This window comes from Geotrypetes seraphini, chromosome 4 (genome assembly GCF_902459505.1).
Source record: "Geotrypetes seraphini chromosome 4, aGeoSer1.1, whole genome shotgun sequence".
Lineage (NCBI taxonomy): Eukaryota > Metazoa > Chordata > Amphibia > Gymnophiona > Dermophiidae > Geotrypetes > Geotrypetes seraphini.
The window spans coordinates 173,358,025-173,375,975 of record NC_047087.1 but is presented as its reverse complement, the minus strand read 5'-3'; the positions used below and the strand labels follow the sequence as shown (position 1 = coordinate 173,375,975).

Below are 17,951 nucleotides of genomic sequence, written 5' to 3'. Positions count from 1 at the left end.
ATTTCACCATTCTATGAACCCCTCCCCCTGTGTACAGGGAGTGAGGAAAGAGAGATCCAGAGTGCATTTCTCCCATTTCCTCTACTGCCACATCCAGAATTTCTCCCCCCCCCTCATTTCCCAGATCATGTGCAGCATTTTTCACCACTGTCCACCAGCCCCATGCCCAATATTTCTCCTTCTATCAACCCTCTCCAGCACCATGCCACACCTCTCCCTCCCATCACTATGTCCGACATTCCACCTCCTTGCATCCCATTCAATCTGTTCCTCTGTTCCCTCTCCACTACCACTACCACATCCAACATTTCTCCCTCTCATCCTTCTCTTTCCCATATATCTCTACCTCACTTCTCTTTCTCTGTCTATGCCCAACAATTTTTCTCTTTCTTCCTTTCCTCATGTGTACCATCTCTTTCCCTCTCACTCATACACTCATGTCCGACATGTCTGTCTATTCCCTCCCTTCTTTGTGTCCCAAATTAATGTCCCCTTCCTCCCTACATTGTGTCCCAGGTTCATGCCCCCTCCCTTCTTTCTGTGGTCTGAGTTCATGCCCCTCTCCCTACCTTTGTCCCAAATTCATGCCCCCTCCCATGTCCTTTCTCCCTTTGTCCCACGTTGATATCCTCTCTCTCGCTTACTCGTTCCCTTCAGGGCCATTCAGCTGGGTTGATCCTTCCTGCCTTCAGCAGCACTTGTTTACAGGGAAGCGGGCAGTAGCTCTTGCTACACCTGGCTGACCTGGAAGCTTTCTCTCCGTCAGGAAAGATGGCTTCCAGGTCAGCATCGTGCAAAAGCTGCCTTCGTCCCTGCAAGAACAAGTTCAGCTGAAGGCAGGAAAGAGCAGACAGCCTGGAAGGAGGACTGCTGAGGTAACTGGTATCCCCGACTGACCCAGAAGGCTTCCCTCCTACATCAGCTCTGACATCAAAGGGAGGACTTCTGAGTCAGCTTCGGTGGGAGGGGCAGGAAGGAGGCCTGTTTATAAATGGGATCTCTGGCAGTGGCGGTGAACGACAGTGGCTCCACATTGGATGCAAGGGAGGGGGGCTATTGTACCCACTAAAGGGAGGTGGGGGGGCTGCTGATCGGGAGGGGTGGGAAGGGAGACAGCTCGTGGCAGATCCTTTACTGCAGGGACAAGGCCATTCGCCACCATGGGGTGGCCTTGTCCCCGTACCCACGGCAACTAGTTGAATTTTTTTCCCCCATTCCTGCGGGTTATCTGTGGCTAGCTGCGAGTAACAGTCACTGTGTTATTCTCTACTTTATATCTCTGCCCCGTCCCCCTGCCATCCTTCATCTCCCTAATACCTTCTTTTTTTATGCAGCCTTACCACTTTTTCTTTCCCTGACCCCCTCCCTCATATTTCCTCTTTCACTTCCCCATGTGGTCCATTATATCCTGTCTCTCTGCCCCTTTCCATCCAGAATCTCCCCCTCTTCAATCCTCCTTTATTCCATTGATTGTACCACAAGTGTTCACATTCAACTGGACAGGAATGGACCGTGGAGCCTCTTGCTAAAGCACTCTGCAATGCCCTACTAGTCCTGTAGGGACTGAGGGAATAGGAGTAGCAAAGCATTGCAGATTGCTTCAGCACGAGGCTCCACAGTTCATTTCTCTTCATTGTACTATGGACACTTGTAGCACTGCAAAAAGGAACAAGTACATAAACAGTAAATCAAACAAAAAGTACAAGAGCCTTTAGAACTGGGACACAAATATTTTTATTCACAAAAGACCCGACACTCTTAATGTTTTGGCAAAAAGCCTGAATCAGAAGTCTCTATAGTTGGTGGATGTAAATTTCTCAACAAACAATTGAATCCCAAATAAAAATCCCAATTTTGTAAACAGTAAAGAGCACACATGCTAACTGCGTTTTCCAGTCGTTAACAAAACTGTTAACAACTGGAAAACACGATTAGCGTGTATGCTCTTTACCGTTTACAAAATCATTTACAAAATTAAAAAGTAAAGGCAAAATATATTTCCAGTGCAATGGGTGAGACATTCTAGAAGACCATAGGGTTATTTCCCTTTACCCGCTTTACTAGCTCTGGGATAGGTGGTCATAGGGTTACCAGATGTCTTTGAAAACCCAGACATGTCCTTATTTTTAGGAGACTATCCGGGGTCCAGGACAGACTTTCCAAAAGCTAGTAATTTGTCTGGGTTTTGGAAAGCTCCGGCCACATTTGGAGGGCATCTGAGCATGCGTGGATGATGTCACACTTTCACGCATGCTCCAGGCTCTCCAGACGCAGCTGGAGCTTGTCGGGGAAGAAGAGAGGCGGTTGTGGGGGTGGTTCTGGATGCTGAACTGGGAGATGCTGGGGCAGAGGCAAAGGCAGAACAGGGCGGTGCCAGGGTGGAATGGGGTGGGGCCGGAGGCAGAACAGGGCGGAGCCATGTGTCTGGATTTTTGCGGCCTGAAAAATGGTACCTTAGGTGGTCAGAAATGTGTTAGGAATTGTAGAATGATGCATTCAAACATACCAAAGGCCTAATTCAGTAAGGCTTTAGTCCCTTATGTCTGTGGGGAAAGGTCTTGATGAATCAGGCTCTCTATGATATTTTAATGTCTACAGGACTCCATAGATTTTGAAACTTTAAGTTCCATTGGTTTCACTTCCTTGTATTGTATGAATGCATAGAGCCAAACACTTGTAAAGTTGGTGGAAAATAATATGCTAAAACAAATTAATTTTTAGAAATGACTGTATTCCATTGCTTTAAATGTCACTTTGTATTTCCTCTGCACAGGAAAGCTGTAACCTCTTCTGCTGCCTCTACCGCTCCTGGTGCCACAATCCTGTTGCCACAGTGTCCCTCTGCTTCCTCACTCAGAATTATAAACATGCTTATGACCTCATCCAAAAATTGTATCCTGTAAATATTTGCTGCACTACTCCTCTGTAATGCCATTCTAACACTTCTTTACTTCCTTACATACCACAGTATCACTGTAAAGCTCCAGTTATTCTGTTTTCAAAGTATTAACAATGCCAATAGTTGAGATAGCACTTTAAACTTGCCTAGAGTTTATTAGGAAATGAAGGATACGCTGGAAGGGGTAACTTCTTTGTAGAGCTATATAAATAATTAATAGTAGTAGTAGTTATCAATATGGCCATAGGGGAGGCCCATGAGATTCACATAAACAGTCGGCTGTAAGCCGGCAGAGGAGGAAATGACCAGATGTGCAGTGGTTCACTTCTTCCTCCTTTTGCCTTGTGAACCCTGCAATGGAAGGGAAGGAGAGCAGCTAATATTTGCTGAATGGGGAGGATGAGAGGGACATTAAGATGGGGGGACACGATAGGATGAGTGTGCCATTGGGGAGGGTGGGAGGAGGGCACAAGCTAGGTGAGTAATCCATAAAGCAAAGCGAATGTGTCATGGGAATGGTGGGGGGAGAGAGCAAAGTGAATGTGTTATCATTGCCATGTGGAGGATAGAAGGGGGCAGAGCAAGGTGACTGTGTATTATTGCCATGGGGAAGGTAGAAGAGGGACGGAGCAAGTTGAATAGGCCACACTGACAGGGGGAGGGGGGAGACAGAAGAAAGTGAGAATGTGATATGGGAAAGGGAATGACAGAACAATAGAGCATGGTGAGAATGAGCCATGGGAAAGGGTGGGGCAGAAAAAGCTGAGTGTATACCATGGGGATGGTAGAGATGGCAGAGAAGGCAGAAATTCTGCCTTAAGTGTGGTGGCAGGACAAATAGTGTGTGCCACTAGTATGGGGGGAGATCAAATTTGAGAGTGTACCATGGGGAAGAGATACAATGATAGCTGGGGTGAATGTGCCTGGGAGGAAGAAGAATAAAAGGTAGGGGTGTGTGCCTGGGGTGAGGGAGAATGAGAAATGGGAGTATTGCATGTGAGAAAAGACTTTGGGGGTACACAGTATTAGGGGTCTTGCTGGGAAGCAGAGGAAAAGAGAACTGTAGTTATAGTGAGAAAGGGAAATAGAAAGGCTGGAGCCTGAGGAGGGAATTTCAGGCTTTACGATGGGGAAATTCTGTGCAAAAACACTACAAACAAACGATGCAGAATTTTTAAATAGTGTACAGAATTCTCCCAGGAATAATTGAAGAGCTTATTTTCAAAAACTTTTCAAATCGAATGCAATTAATATGAACTTAGTGTGTTTAGAAAATAAGCCCTTCAATAAGTGTTACACAAAGGAAATGCTTTATAAATTTGCTGTTGTACACCAAGACACTGAGAGAAAAAATTCTGTATTATGAATTCATCTTTAATCCTTTTGGGGGTTCAGATATTATGCTATATTCTATTGCTGATGCTAAAAAGATAGATTTTATTGCTTTTCTAAAGGAGACTACCTTTATCATTTTTCTCTTTTTTTAAAGACTAAAAAGGTTATGTTGGAATTAAAGGAGCATTAAGTTATTCCTCTGAAAACTGAAAAGTGACGTTGCCTGAACTCTTGCAGTTGAAGTGTGGGAAGAAATAAAAGTATCTGTCATGATGGTATAGGATTTCCCAAATCAAATGCACTAGAAAGACATCAGCACAAAAGGGCCTGATTCTGTAAACAGCGCCATAAGTTAAGTGGTGGTAGGCGCTCTACTGCCACCTAACTTAATTATTTTAATTTGCTCGGTAATTGACTGTGCTGTTAAAAATCAATTAAAAACTCGGCACCATAATCGCATCTACAGCAAGGCGCCTAAGGTCAAAGGAGGCATGGTTTGGGATGGAGATGACCTTAGGTGCCATTAAACATAGAAACATGATGGCAGATAGAGGCCAAATGGCCCGTCTAGTCTGCCCATCCGCAGTAACCATCTCTTCCTCTCTCTAAGAGATCCCATGTGCCTATCCCCAGGCTTTATTAAAATCAGACACAGTCTCTTTCTCCACCACCTCTACCGGGAGACTGTTCCACGCATCTACCACCCTTTCTGTAAAATAGTATTTCCTTAGATTACTCCTGAGCCTGTCGCCTCTTAACTTCATCCTATGCCTTCTCATTCCAGAGCTTCCTTTCAAATGAAAGAGACTCGACTCATGCGCATTTACGCCACGTAGGTATTTAAACGTCTGTATCATATCTTCCCTCTCCCACCTTTCCTCCAAAATATACAGCTTGAGATCTTTACGGTGCAATTCTCAAAAGAACTTAGGCGTAAAACCCTGGCCTACATTACCGATGCCTAAGTTTTGTGATAGGTGCTGTTAGTCATGATTCCTTAAACAGCTCCTAAGCGTGATTGACATGTGACCCGCACTTTTTTTTTAATTTTTTTTTGTAGGCAGCTGCTGATTTAGGTGCCATTTACAGAATCTGGCCCAAAATGTTCAAGTGATGGCATGCAGCATTTCTTCTTGTGTTTCATTTGCTTTATTGTAAGATGGGTACATAGAAAATGCTTCACAAGGCTGCTTGCCAGACAAACAGAACATGAGGTGAGGTATGTGACTGCACATACAACCTGTTACTATAGTTAATCAGACAAATTTGTTTTTATAATAAATGCTGAATTTTGAAAAATGCTAAAACTTAACAAGTGAAAAATACAAATAAATCAAAACTGCCATCTTCTCAGTCCTGTTTCTGTTTGCCTCCGAAGTTAACATCACACTCTGTTTTTTCCTAATACAAGTTATCAAGCCCTGATCCTGCACTCAGAAGCCCCCTCTGTCTCACTATCACCTAAATCAGTGTATCTCAAACTGTATGCCGAGGCACACTAGTGTGCCTCCTGAGATTCCAAGTGTGCCACGACACACTGAGGAGGAAGAGAGGCACCTACCAGCTGACTTCCCTATGCGGTATAGCACCAGAGCTGCCCAATTTGCTGAAGGCCTGCATGTTTCCCCCTTCTCTCTAGTGTCCTCCGGCTTCCCTTGTGGCTTTCCAGTCTTATCTTTAAAGCTAATTACAGCAGCCTCCAGAGAATCGCCGGTAGGTTAAATGATTTTATTTTCAATATATTGATTGAAATGTGTCATTTTTGAGAATTTATATCTGCTGTGTATATTGTGTGAATATGAAAAATGAATGGAAAAAATTGCATTACAATTAGTAAAGGGGATGGGATCTGGGACAGAGCTTGGGTGGGCCCAGGGAGGTTTGTGGTTGGGGTACTCAGTTGATAGTTGTTAGACTTAGGGGTACTTAGCTTAAAGTAGATGAGAAACACTGCTGTAGGCAATCAGCTGGCGCCAGTGCCTCTCCTCTCCAGCCCTCTTACCTACTGGCACCCCCTACTGGCGTCTCAGGGCCCATCTGGAGGGCCTTTGCACATGCGCGGAAGTTGACGTGATGATGTCACGCATATGCGTGATGTCATCACAGCGACGTCCGTGCACTTCTTGGTGCCTCAAGCCGTGGCTACTACCTTTAGTGTGCCTTGGCTCGAGAAAGTTTGAGAGACACTGCCCTAAATGAATAAATCACAGCAATACCCTTTCTCACCCTAACTCTACTAATTTTTAACCATTCTCAGACTCTCTTAGGCCAGTACTAACCATCCCAGCCCCACTAAACAAATCAATAAGCTTTGTAAGAATGAGAAGCCACTACAAGGGGGATGAAGGCATGATAACTGACAAGCACAAAATTCAGGCACGTGAAGGCCCTATATCTGTAGCAGAGGTTCTTCTACCTACCCATTTAATTCAGCAGCCTCTGTTTAAGACTGCCCAAGTCCTGTCCTCAAGATCTACTGGCAGGCCAGGTTTTCTGGATATCCACAATGAATATGCATGAGAGAGATTTGCCTGCACCGCCTTCTTGGTTTGCAAATCTCTCTCATGCATGTTCATTGTGGATATCCAGAAAACCTGGCCTTCCAGTAGATCTCGAGGACTGGACTTGGGCAGCCTTTTAGCAGTCTCCTTGACAGGGGGGGGGAAGCTGTCATGGTAGTTTATCTTTGTTACTCTTTTCACTCTGTACATCTTACTGCCTTTTCTGTCTTGTGAAGGCAACTTTCTGAGGAAGCACTGAGACAGGTTGATGTGTCAGCTCTGTAAATGCATCTCCTTCCCAGACTGACCTCAGAGTTCAACTGACATCCTATCACAATGAAACCCAGGTCTTGTACTTGGTGGAACTACTAACTAGTTTGCAGGGTTAACCTTCTGTACACATTTTCTTTTCATTTACTCCCATCCCTCCCCCACATTCCATTCAAGGCATAACTTAGGAAGGGAATAACATCCTCCTTTAGAGATAAATGAAGGGAATCTAGAACTAATGATCGGCTGCTTTGTTAGAATTACTTATTTCAAGTTCAATTTCAAATTGTTTTGCATATCCACTGCAAGTTCCAGTGGGTAGGAATCGTAAGAATTGATCTCCATTGTACATGTTCTCTGTTTTCGTTTTAATGGAACTACCTTAACCAAAGCATATAGTGGATTCCTGGAGGTTACTGTGGATTTCCTCACAGAAGTTGACAAATTGGTGCAACTCATCGAGTGTCCAATCTTTACATGTAAGAAACTCATATATCTCTACCTCTTTCATTAGAGCATCAGACAGCTGTTTGTATAAATGTGAGGCACAATATATTTTTATGCTAAGGCTTAAATTCTTGCATGCGTATGTAAGATTTGGCTATGTATTTATTTTATGTTCTGCATGTTTACATGTCCATAGTTCTATTTTATGAAATGCTTGCATGTCAAAGAAGGATGTGCTTGAAAACTAGTGAAATAAGGAATAATAGCAAATGATTCATTACAATAACTGCTATGCCAGGGGTAGGCAATTCCGGTCCTCGAGAGGTCAGGTTTACAGGATATCCACAATAAATATGCATGAGATAGATTTGCATCTCAAGGAGGCAGTGCATGCAAATCCATCTCATACATATTCATTGTGGATATCCTGACCTGGCTCCAGCTCTCGAGGACCGGAATTGCCTACCCCAGTGCTATGCCAACTTAAATTAAAATAGCCTTGAAATTTAACAGTACTGTGCTCAGAATCATGTTAAAAAGCAGAACACTCCAGTAAGCATAATGGAAAAAGATACTGGGGTTCAAGCTGAGCATATTACACATAATGGGGAATAGAAATGAAAATATTCTTTAAAAAAAACAGTACCCATTTGAACTATTAAAATTGTATTGGCTAACCATTTAATTATTAAGATGACATTCCTTAAATAGTTTTAAGATTATAGATTATACTTGCTTCTGTTAAACACTCTGGGGTAGGTATTCAAATGAACATCTGGTTGAGTAGTTAGAAAGGGATCAACCATGTATGCAAGTTGTCAACACAGATTAATTGATTAGTGCTGAATATTGTATTAACTGGCTAAATTTTAAAAGACCATTCCAGATCCTTGAAGTGCCCCTGCCATGGGGACCACGCATTCTCTTCAACAGCCTCCAAGGATCCAACTGCTAATTTTCTTTTACTTAAATTACTGTAATACATTACATTATGGAATTTCTGCTAAGCTTCTCAGGAAGATACAGCTTTTGCAAAATTTAGGCCTTAGGTTGATATTTGGTTTGAAAATACATGATGATATTACCTGTTTTTTGATACAGTTGCATTGGCTTCCTTTGAAAACCCACATTTATTTTAAAGTTTGCTGTTCAGGTTTTTAAAAAAAATTTTGTATGGTGATACTTCTGAACTCTTTATCTCAACATATCGTACTAGTGAGATCTGATCTTACTCACTGATCTAAAGATCATGTTTTGCTTAATTTCCCTATTGTTAGAGGAGTGAAATCTAAGCAAGTTTTGGAAACTTCTTTCACCTGTCAGGCAGCTTTCACTTGGAATTCAATGTTTTTTGTATTTTAGACTGGATTAAAAACTGATTAAGTAGAAGGAGACAAAGGGTAGTGGTTAGCAGTGTGCTGCAAAGATCTGTCTTTGGGCCAACTCTTTTTAACATATTTGTGAGTGATATTGCAGAAGAACTATCTGGTAAAGTTTGTATCTTTGCAGATTATACCAAACTCTTTAATAAGGTAGACATCCCGGAGGTGTGGATAATATGAGGCAGGATCCTAGTGAAGCTTGAAGAATGGTCCAGTAATTGGCAACTAAGATTTAATACTAAAAAATGCAGGGTTATGCACTTGTACTGCAAAGATGTAGGAGAATGGCTTAGTATAAGGAGCAAAGTACTTTTGTGTATGAAAGACGAGCAGGACTTGGAGATAATTGTGTCTGATAATCTCAAGGTGGCAAAACAGGTAGAAAAGGCGATGGTCAAAGCCAGGAGGATGTTTGGGTACATAGGGAGAGGAATGGCCAGTAGGAAAAAGGAGATGATAGTGCCATTGTATAAATCTCTTGTCAGGCCCCATTTGGAATACTAATCTAATCCTATTATAATCAGAACATTTCTATTCCACTTAACCAATCAGCTCAAGGTGGATTACAAAAAGTATGGTTCAAATACAGAATGTCTTTTTTCCCTAGATCAACAGAGAATAAATAATACAATCAAGGTAAATGCATCTACTTATAATAAATGTAAGGAGAAAAGATAACTTTTAACTGCCTTTCTAAAAGAAACATAACATTTAGTGTCCCTGGATCCGGACGAGTGGGCCTTTACCCCAGAGGTATTTCAAGCGACAGTGGTGCACTGGGGGCGGCCCCGCTTTGACCTCATGGCCACGGCAAGAAACAAGAAAGCGGATCGCTTCTTCAGTCAAAGATCCAAGCCCGGCAGCACGAGACTCGATGCTTTGGTGCAGCCATGGCCTCATGAGATTCTCCTCCTGTATGTTTTTTCTCCTTGACTGAGGATCGTGGCTCATCCGGGCTGCATCATTCTGGTGGTTCTGGATTGGTCTCACAGTCCATGGCATGCAGATCTGATGCATCTGCATAAAGGTCGCAGCCTTCGGCTGAGCACCTATCCGGACCTTCTTACAAAGGGTCTGGTAGCCATGGAAGATCCAGATCACTTTGCTCTTATGGCATGACTCTTGAGCACACAGCCTTAGAGCATAAAGGATATTCTGCCCTGGTTGTTGATACTCTTCTGAAGTCCAAGTTGTCGTCCATGATGTCGGCTTACGCTAAGGCCTGGAAGGCCTTCCAACACTGGTGTGCCTAGGACCAGGTGGACCCTTATTCAGCTCCGATCTCGCTAATTCTTGCCTTTCTTCAGGCTGGGTTGGATAAAGGCATTACTGTGGCTTCTCTTGGGTCCAAGTGGCCATGCTCTCCTATTTTAGGTCTTCCTTGGCATCTCATCCTGATGTTGCTAGATTTTTGAAGGGGGCTCTTCATGTCAGACCACTTGTTAAGCATCCTTTCCGTTCCTGGGACCTTAACTTGGTGTTGTCTAGCTTTACAAAGGCTCCTTTTGATCCCCTTTGGGATGCTTCCCTCTTGGACTTGATGCTCAAGACCGTTTTTCTGGTTGCCATTACTTCAGCGTGTCCTGTGTCAGCAGGCTTTGTCTTGCAGAGACCCTTTTCTCCATATTTTGGAGGCAGGGGTTTCTCTTTGGACGGTTCCTTCCTTCCTACTGAAGATAGTTTTGGATTTCCATGTTAATTAGGAAGAGTGTTTGCCTTTCAACTGACAGGTTCCAAGACACAGGACTGCCTGTTGAAGAAACTGGATATATGCAATGTTCTTCTGCGTTATCTGGAGTTCACCAATGAGTTTTGTCTCTCTGACCATTTGTTTGTGCTGATTCATTCAGTTAAGCGGGGCACTCCCGCTTCCAAGACCATGATTTCTAGATGGATCCGTAGGGCCATTTTGTCAACTTACATTAACAGTCTTCTATTTCTGTCAAGGCGCATTCTACCAGGAATGAGGCTTCTTTGTGGGCTGAAGCTATAGCTGTCTCCCTTGAGGAGATTTGCAGAGTGGCAACATGGTCTTCACACGTTTGCCAAGTTCTACAGAGTGGACGTGGCGACAAGACAGGACTCTGCCTTTGGGTCCTCGGTCTTAAGGGTCGGTGCAGCAAGCCCATACTAGCCTTTTGGGGGACTGCTTTTGTACGCCCCTACTGTCTAGAATATTTCATCTATTGCACTGGAAAAAGAGATTATGTATTTACCCTGGTAAGCTCTTTTCTAGTAGATAGGTGAGATATTCTAGACTCCTGCCCTGTCCTTTCTGCGCCTGCTTACAGTTTCAGTCTGTTTATGCTTCTCCAAGCTGATTCTTAGATGCCTGTCAGCCCTTGAGGGCTGGGAAGAATTTGTATACAGGCAGTCCCCAGGTTAAGAACAAGTTATGTTTTTAAAACTTTCTTAAGTTGGATTTGTATGTAACTAAGAACTTGTAGATTTTAAGATCCTTGCTGCTTACCTCTGCTCCCAGCTGACAAAAGGGTCAACTGTCCCTACCGGTGTTTCCTGTAACGTACAGCATACACAACCGCACACTGTTATTAACGTGGCCATGCATCATTCCTGAATCTGTTGCAGGTGAAGTGTAGGAGTCTATGCCACTGGAAATACCACTCAGTGAAATCAAATGAAGCCACAACTGCGTTCTTAAGTACGAGTCATACTTAAGTCAGGCATCTATAACTTGGGGACTGCCTATATATATTTTATTGGGGAGTAGTTTCTGAGGTCCTTTGAAGCCTGTGTTGGCAATTGATGGTACTGTTTAATTACTTTTGAGCAGAACACTTTGTTTAGGCCTGTTGCTACAGGTGCCTCTACTTCACTAAGTGCTTGGGTTCTAACTGAAGGTGGAGCTAGAGAGTCCAGTGAAGTACAACAGAGGCAGAGTGAAAAATCCAGAGTGGATTCCTTCTGTAACAGCAGGTAGCTGTGGGGAAATAATCCTACTGTCTAGAATGTCTCACCTATCTACCAAAACTGCCATGCTTCACTTTGAAAGGTATTCCCCTGTCATATTAATCATCTACTAAGATTCTTGGAGTAACCTTACATAACACGTTGTCGTTCCATTCACACATTTCTAACATTGTTTCTTCATCGTTCCTCAAGCTTCGTCAGCTTCGTTCTGTTCAGTCACTCTTAAATCGCAACTCTCTTTGGATTCTCTTACACTCCATGGTCTTCTTCAAGATGGATTACTGTAATTCCCTTTTAATTGGTCTCCCCCATTATCAACTCCATCGCCTTCTGCTTGTTCAAAATGCCGCTCTCTGTCTCCTTTATTGCTGCTCAAAATATGACCATATTACACCTCTACTCAAATCTGAACATATGCTTCCGATATCTTGCAGAATACCATTCAAGTACAATGTACTCTCTTTCCAGTTTCAGTCCTCCGGCCTTTCTTTATTCTTGTCTTGCTTTCTGACCCCCTATTCCCCCAAAGGGGAACTTCGTCTTCTAATCAGCATCTGTTATCTGTTCCCTCTTTTAGACAGATGTTTCTTGACATTAACCAGGATTCTAGTTTCTCAGTCTTGGCTCCCACTCTCTACCACTATACTTAAGGTCAGAAAAATCTCTTAAGAACTTTAAGTCATAGTAAAAAAAAAACTACTACTTTATGAAGGCATTTGATGCATCTTCTTTGTAGACCTTATTACAAACAACATGTCAGTAATGAAAACCTTCTCAGAAATTTCTAACTCGGAATTGTAACACCTTTATAGAAGCTTGTGTATTGTAATACTATTACTAAAGCTCATTCATATAAACTGCTCTGAATTGAATTCCCAGTCATTAGTAGCGGTATAGAAACTTACAATAAAAAGGTATGAATAGGATGGATTTGGTCCTGAGGGCTGCTACAACTCCTGTTGGCCCAGGTGCCTAAAGCCCCTCCCTGGTGCATCCCTCCCGCTGGGAATTGTTTTGGTGGTGGCGGCAAAAGGGATTGTTCATTCCTCCTTCCAGGGATTGTTACGGGGATGGCGGCAAGAGGGATTCAGCATCCCTCTTGCCGGTGATTGTTTTGGGGGTTCCAGCAGGAGGGAATGGGCATCCCTGCTGATGGAGATTGTTTCAGGGTGGCGGCAAGAGGGATTCATCATCTCTCCTGCCACAGACAATGTGGAGGGGTTTCGGGGTGGCAGCTGGAGGGAGTGAGCATCCCTTCTGACAGCCGACTTGCGATGGGATTTGGGGGTTCCCTGCCATGGCTGCTCAGCTGATCATGGTAGGGGAATTCCCTCCATCAGCTGAGTGGCAGAGACTCCTCAAAGCTGTGATTCTGTAACTGGCACCCTCGAATGATTGACAGGCAATCTGACTTGGGCACAGATTACAGAATTGCAGGTTTGGGGAGTCCTTGCCACTCAGCTGATTGGGGAGGGGGGAATTCTCCTGCTACAATCGGCTGCTGTGGTCTAGCGGCAAAGATGGGCAGTTGGAATGTAGGCCAGGGTTTTCCAGGCCTACATTTCATCCACCTATCTTGGCGTGAATCACGGCTGGGTAGCCACTTTAGCCCGCCCAACGCCACTTCTGGTGTTGGCCACACCTACTTGGTGTTCCATGGCCTAAAGCAGCTATCTAGCCATGATTCCAGTGCTTCAACACTGCTGTTTCTGATTGCATTTTTCAGTTACTTAGGTATTGACAGGGCACCTACCGATGTCGAAGATTAGGCACTGGTTATAGAATTTCTCCCTAAGTGTCTATCTCAGTTGTGCAGCAGCCAAAATGACTACTTTAGAGTTGGACTTGATCTCTCAAAGTGGGAGATTAAATACCCATTTAGAGAAGATTGAACGGTTGGAGACTATCAATGACTCTATGGTGAAAGGGAATAATTTACTTGAAAAAAATATTCCAATTGGTGTGATGGAAGATGTACTATCAGTGGATCTAACTACTATGCTGGAAACATCTATACAAGAAACTACTTTAAGAGGCGCTCTTACTATATTGTGTCTTTTCTAGCAATGACGATAAAGTATTGATACATTTTTTTAGAAAATGATTAGCCCACTTTCATGGCTCTCCTATATATGTTTATTCTGATATATCTCGTAGAACACAATTTATTTCAATGAGAATTTCTTAAACTGAGATCTAGGGCTTTTTCCCTGTGAATGACCTTTTTCTTAAAATTCCCTAAGCAATGTCTGATGAAATTTCGGGAAAAGAATGATATGTGTCTAGATCCCATGCAGCTAGAGCATTTGATTAAAGCTCAGGAGACAGCGAGAGCTGCTACACCTGTTCAGACTGTTGTGAAGGATGTGTGATTTGTAGCAGTTGGTGGTTGATAAGGATTGATTTATTTAAGTAGGAGTATGTTAGTGTTGAGTGAAGATTAATTGTTTATTATCTCATTCATTTCCTTTTTATTTCCTCTTTGCTTTTTGTTAAAGCAGTTAAACTTTCCTATATGTGCCCTTCCCTTCCAATTTCTTTAATAATCTTTTGTTGCTTGGGATATTAATAATTTTTATATTCCAAATTTCATGTAAAAGATTATGTTTATTATCGCCATCATGTAATTTGAAAATTACAATAAAAATAAAATTAAGTTATCAAATCACATGCAGACTGAAAACAATTGCAGGAAGATTCCCTTTGCCTGAAGGGGAGAAATCGGCAACCGCGGGCAGTAGTGGACTGCCGGGATGTAAAAAAAAAATGGCGCCGGCGCACGTGGAATCGGACGAGGAAGAGATTGCCATTGAGAGCGCACCAGTTGAAGCGATCACCCCCCAAGTATTACAAGAGTGGTTTCGAGATCTTAAGAAGGAAATGGTGGGTGTTCGCCAGGACTTAAAAGCTGCAATGACGGAACTGCGGTCTGAGGTGGCTGAGTTGGGAGGTCGGGTGGGAGACACGGAGGATCGCGTTTTGGAGATGACACAAGATCTGCAGAATATGCGAGCTGAATTGAATCAAATGCCATCCTCCATCCAGATGTTGCAATCTCAGGTGGAGGATTTGGAAAATAGATCACGCAGATGCAACTTGCGTTTTAAGGGCATTCCTGAGCTGGAGGAGTATAAGGATGGGGCTGCAGTGGTGAAAAAGATCTGTGCTGATTTACTCACTGAAGCACATGGCTCCCTGACTGATCCAATAGTGCTAGTGAGGGCACACCGCAGTTTGGGTCCTGCACGAAGCACAGGGCCTAAGGACATTATTGCTTGCTTCCAGGATTTTGGGATCAAAGAAAACATTCTACAAATAGCGAGGCGCAAGCAGGAATACCGCTGGAATAATATCTCGGTGGGCATCTTTCAAGACTTAGCCTGGACCACTCTGCAAAAACGTCGGAACTTTCAACAGATAACGCAATTGTTGCGAGCTGAGGGCCATCTCTACCGCTGGTTATTTCCCTTTGGAGTATGGATCACGATTGATGGCAAATCCAAACGTGTTGGTGATGTGGATGAGGCGTGGGCAGCCCTGAAGGAACTGGGGTGCAAGAATGTTCCTGAGGTTCCAGTGCCAGTATCTAAGAAGGCGGAGAAGCGTTCTACTGGAGTTTGGTCCACTGTTGGACGTGCGGGGAAGCGGCATTTAAAGGATCAGACCTGATGGATTGAGGGGATTATTACCCATTTTTTCTTTGCTTCCTCCCCGTTTTTCTCTAGGACGTTCGGTCCTGGTTTAGGGGAGTCTGGCATTTGCCAGGGGTTCTGCAGATTGATTTTTGAAATGACTAATTTGATTTTGCATATTCTGAACGAGGTTATGTATAGAATTTAGTACGAGTTTTCCATGGCAAGAATTATTGTCTGTGGGATTATTATTTTCATTATACTATTACGGCTGTTGTTCATTGTAATGGGTATTTATGGTTTTTGGGGTATGGATGAGTGACGCTAGTATAAATGGGCTAAGTTGCCTTCTGTGGGGGGGAGACCTTACTTCTTCGTCTTGGCTGCCCAGATCTTGGGTATGTCAGGGTCGTATAGACAGCAGGGGGGGAGGGAGGGGGGGAGTGGGGATAGGGGGGGTAGGGGTAGGGGGGGTCATTTGAGGAATGATAGTTCTCTTGTCCTAGGCTCGTGGAATGTTAATGGATTAAATAACCCTGGAAAGCGTAGTATAGTTTTTCGTGAACTGCATCGGCTGAAGTGGGATATATGTTTGCTGCAAGAAACTCACTTAAGATCGAGGGACGAGCGGTTGCTGCACACTCAACATTATGATCAAGTGTGGACTCATAGGGCTCGAGGCACACAGAGGGTGGGGGGTTTAGCTGTTTTGGTTCGTAAGGGGATAGGGCTGGAGGTGGATGAGGTTTTCAAAGATAGAGAGGGACGCTGTTTAGCTATACGGGGTAAGATACAGGATAAAGTGACTACTATTATTAATATATATGGGCCTAACACTGATCAATCACATTATTATTCTGGTCTCACAGATGACTTGACTGCTTTCGCAAAGGGAGCGATTTTTTGTGGAGGGGATTTTAATGTGTGCCCAGATTTATCATTAGATCACTCTAAAGGGGGACGAGTGGTTCTCCGACGTCACAGTAAGGCCTTGATTAAGTTTATGCATCTATTGGGATTGGTGGATTGTTGGAGATTGCTACATGGTACTCAGAGGACTTATTCTCATTTCTCTAATGCTACTCAGACTTACACGAGAATAGATGGTATTTGGGTACATAGAAATCTTTGGGGCGGGATTCAAGAGGCGGAGCTTGGTAACATTCAGATCTCCGATCACGCTCCTGTCTGGGTGGTATGCAAGGGACTTAGGATACAATCAGGTAACAGATTTTGGCGTTTAAATGAATCACTTTTAGGGGACCCTATTGTATTGCAAGAAGTGCAGGATTCTATTGTAGACTATCTATATATAAATGACAATGGGGAAGTAAGGGATGGGACACTTTGGGATGCACTGAAAGCTGTTATTCGGGGTATTTTTGTTAAATGGGGGGCCCGTAAAAAACGGGACAAGGCTAAGCGCTCTTTGGGATTGCGGGAGCAATTGGTGGATTTAGAAAAACAACATCAATTAGATCCTAGGCCTAGGGTGTATGAGGCCTTGAGTAAAGTACGATTGGAATTACACCAAATGCAACTGGAGGATTTAGCTTTTAGAAAGACACAATTGAAACAGGCTATGTTCGAGAATGGAAATCGGTCTAGTGCTATGCTTGCCCGCTATTTGCGAGCTCGAAGGATGTCTGCTACTATTCAGAGTATTCGTGGAACTGATGGAGTTAGGTATAGGACTGATAAGGATATACATAACCAGTTTGCTACATTTTTTGCAGAGTTATATCGTGGGGACAACTTGAGTGAGGGATCTAAGATTTCAGATTTCTTAGATATGGTCCCTTTGCCAAAGCTCTCGGATTTGGAACAAGAGGGGTTGGATCTACCCATAACGGAGGGGGAGGTGTCTGGGGTCATACGGGGTTTAAAAGGAGGGAAATCTCCGGGATTAGATGGGTTACCGAATGTGTTCTATAAGACCTTTAGGGAGCAGATTGTTTCCCTGTTGGTGAAGGTTGGTAATGGAGTGCGAGACGGGGGCTCTTTGCCTTCTACTATGGGAGAAGCTGGGATCACAGTATTGTTGAAACCGGGACGGGACCCGGAGCAGTGTGGAGCATATCGTCCCATCTCATTATTAAATGTTGATGCTAAAATTTTGGCGAAGGTGTTAGCATTGAGATTGGGACAAGTGTTACCGGGACTTGTCCATGTTGATCAGGCTGGATTTATCCAGAAGCGTCAAGTGGGAGATAATATACGTAGAACTTTACATTTGATCTGGGAGGCACAGCAACAACATAGTAAAATGGTCCTATTATCCATAGACGCTGAAAAGGCCTTTGATCAGGTCAATTGGAACTTTTTATGGGCAGTAATGGAACGGATGGGAATTGGGGGAATGTATGAAAAATGGATAAGGAATTTTTATTTGACACCGAGGGCTTGTATTAAAATTAATGGGCTTTATACAGATTTCTTCCCTATTACAAGAGGGACCCGACAGGGTTGTCCACTCTCCCCTTTACTGTTTGCTTTGTATTTAGAACCTTTGGCTTGTTATATTCGGGATTTGGGGGCAGTTAGGGGAATTCAT

At 43.5% G+C, this 17,951-nt stretch overlaps 1 protein-coding gene across 5 annotated transcripts in view; it reads left to right on the top strand.

The window, feature by feature from the left end:
- The window catches only part of VAC14 (VAC14 component of PIKFYVE complex), a 419,381-nt gene that overhangs the window by 349,879 nt on the left and 51,551 nt on the right, over positions 1 to 17,951 (top strand). For all 5 annotated transcript variants that reach the window (XM_033943353.1, XM_033943355.1, XM_033943354.1 and 2 more), the window contains 2 exons: positions 2,774 to 2,892; positions 7,405 to 7,484. In XM_033943353.1, the coding sequence (XP_033799244.1) occupies positions 2,774 to 2,892; positions 7,405 to 7,484 (199 nt within the window). The remainder of the gene's footprint in view (positions 1 to 2,773; positions 2,893 to 7,404; positions 7,485 to 17,951) is intronic.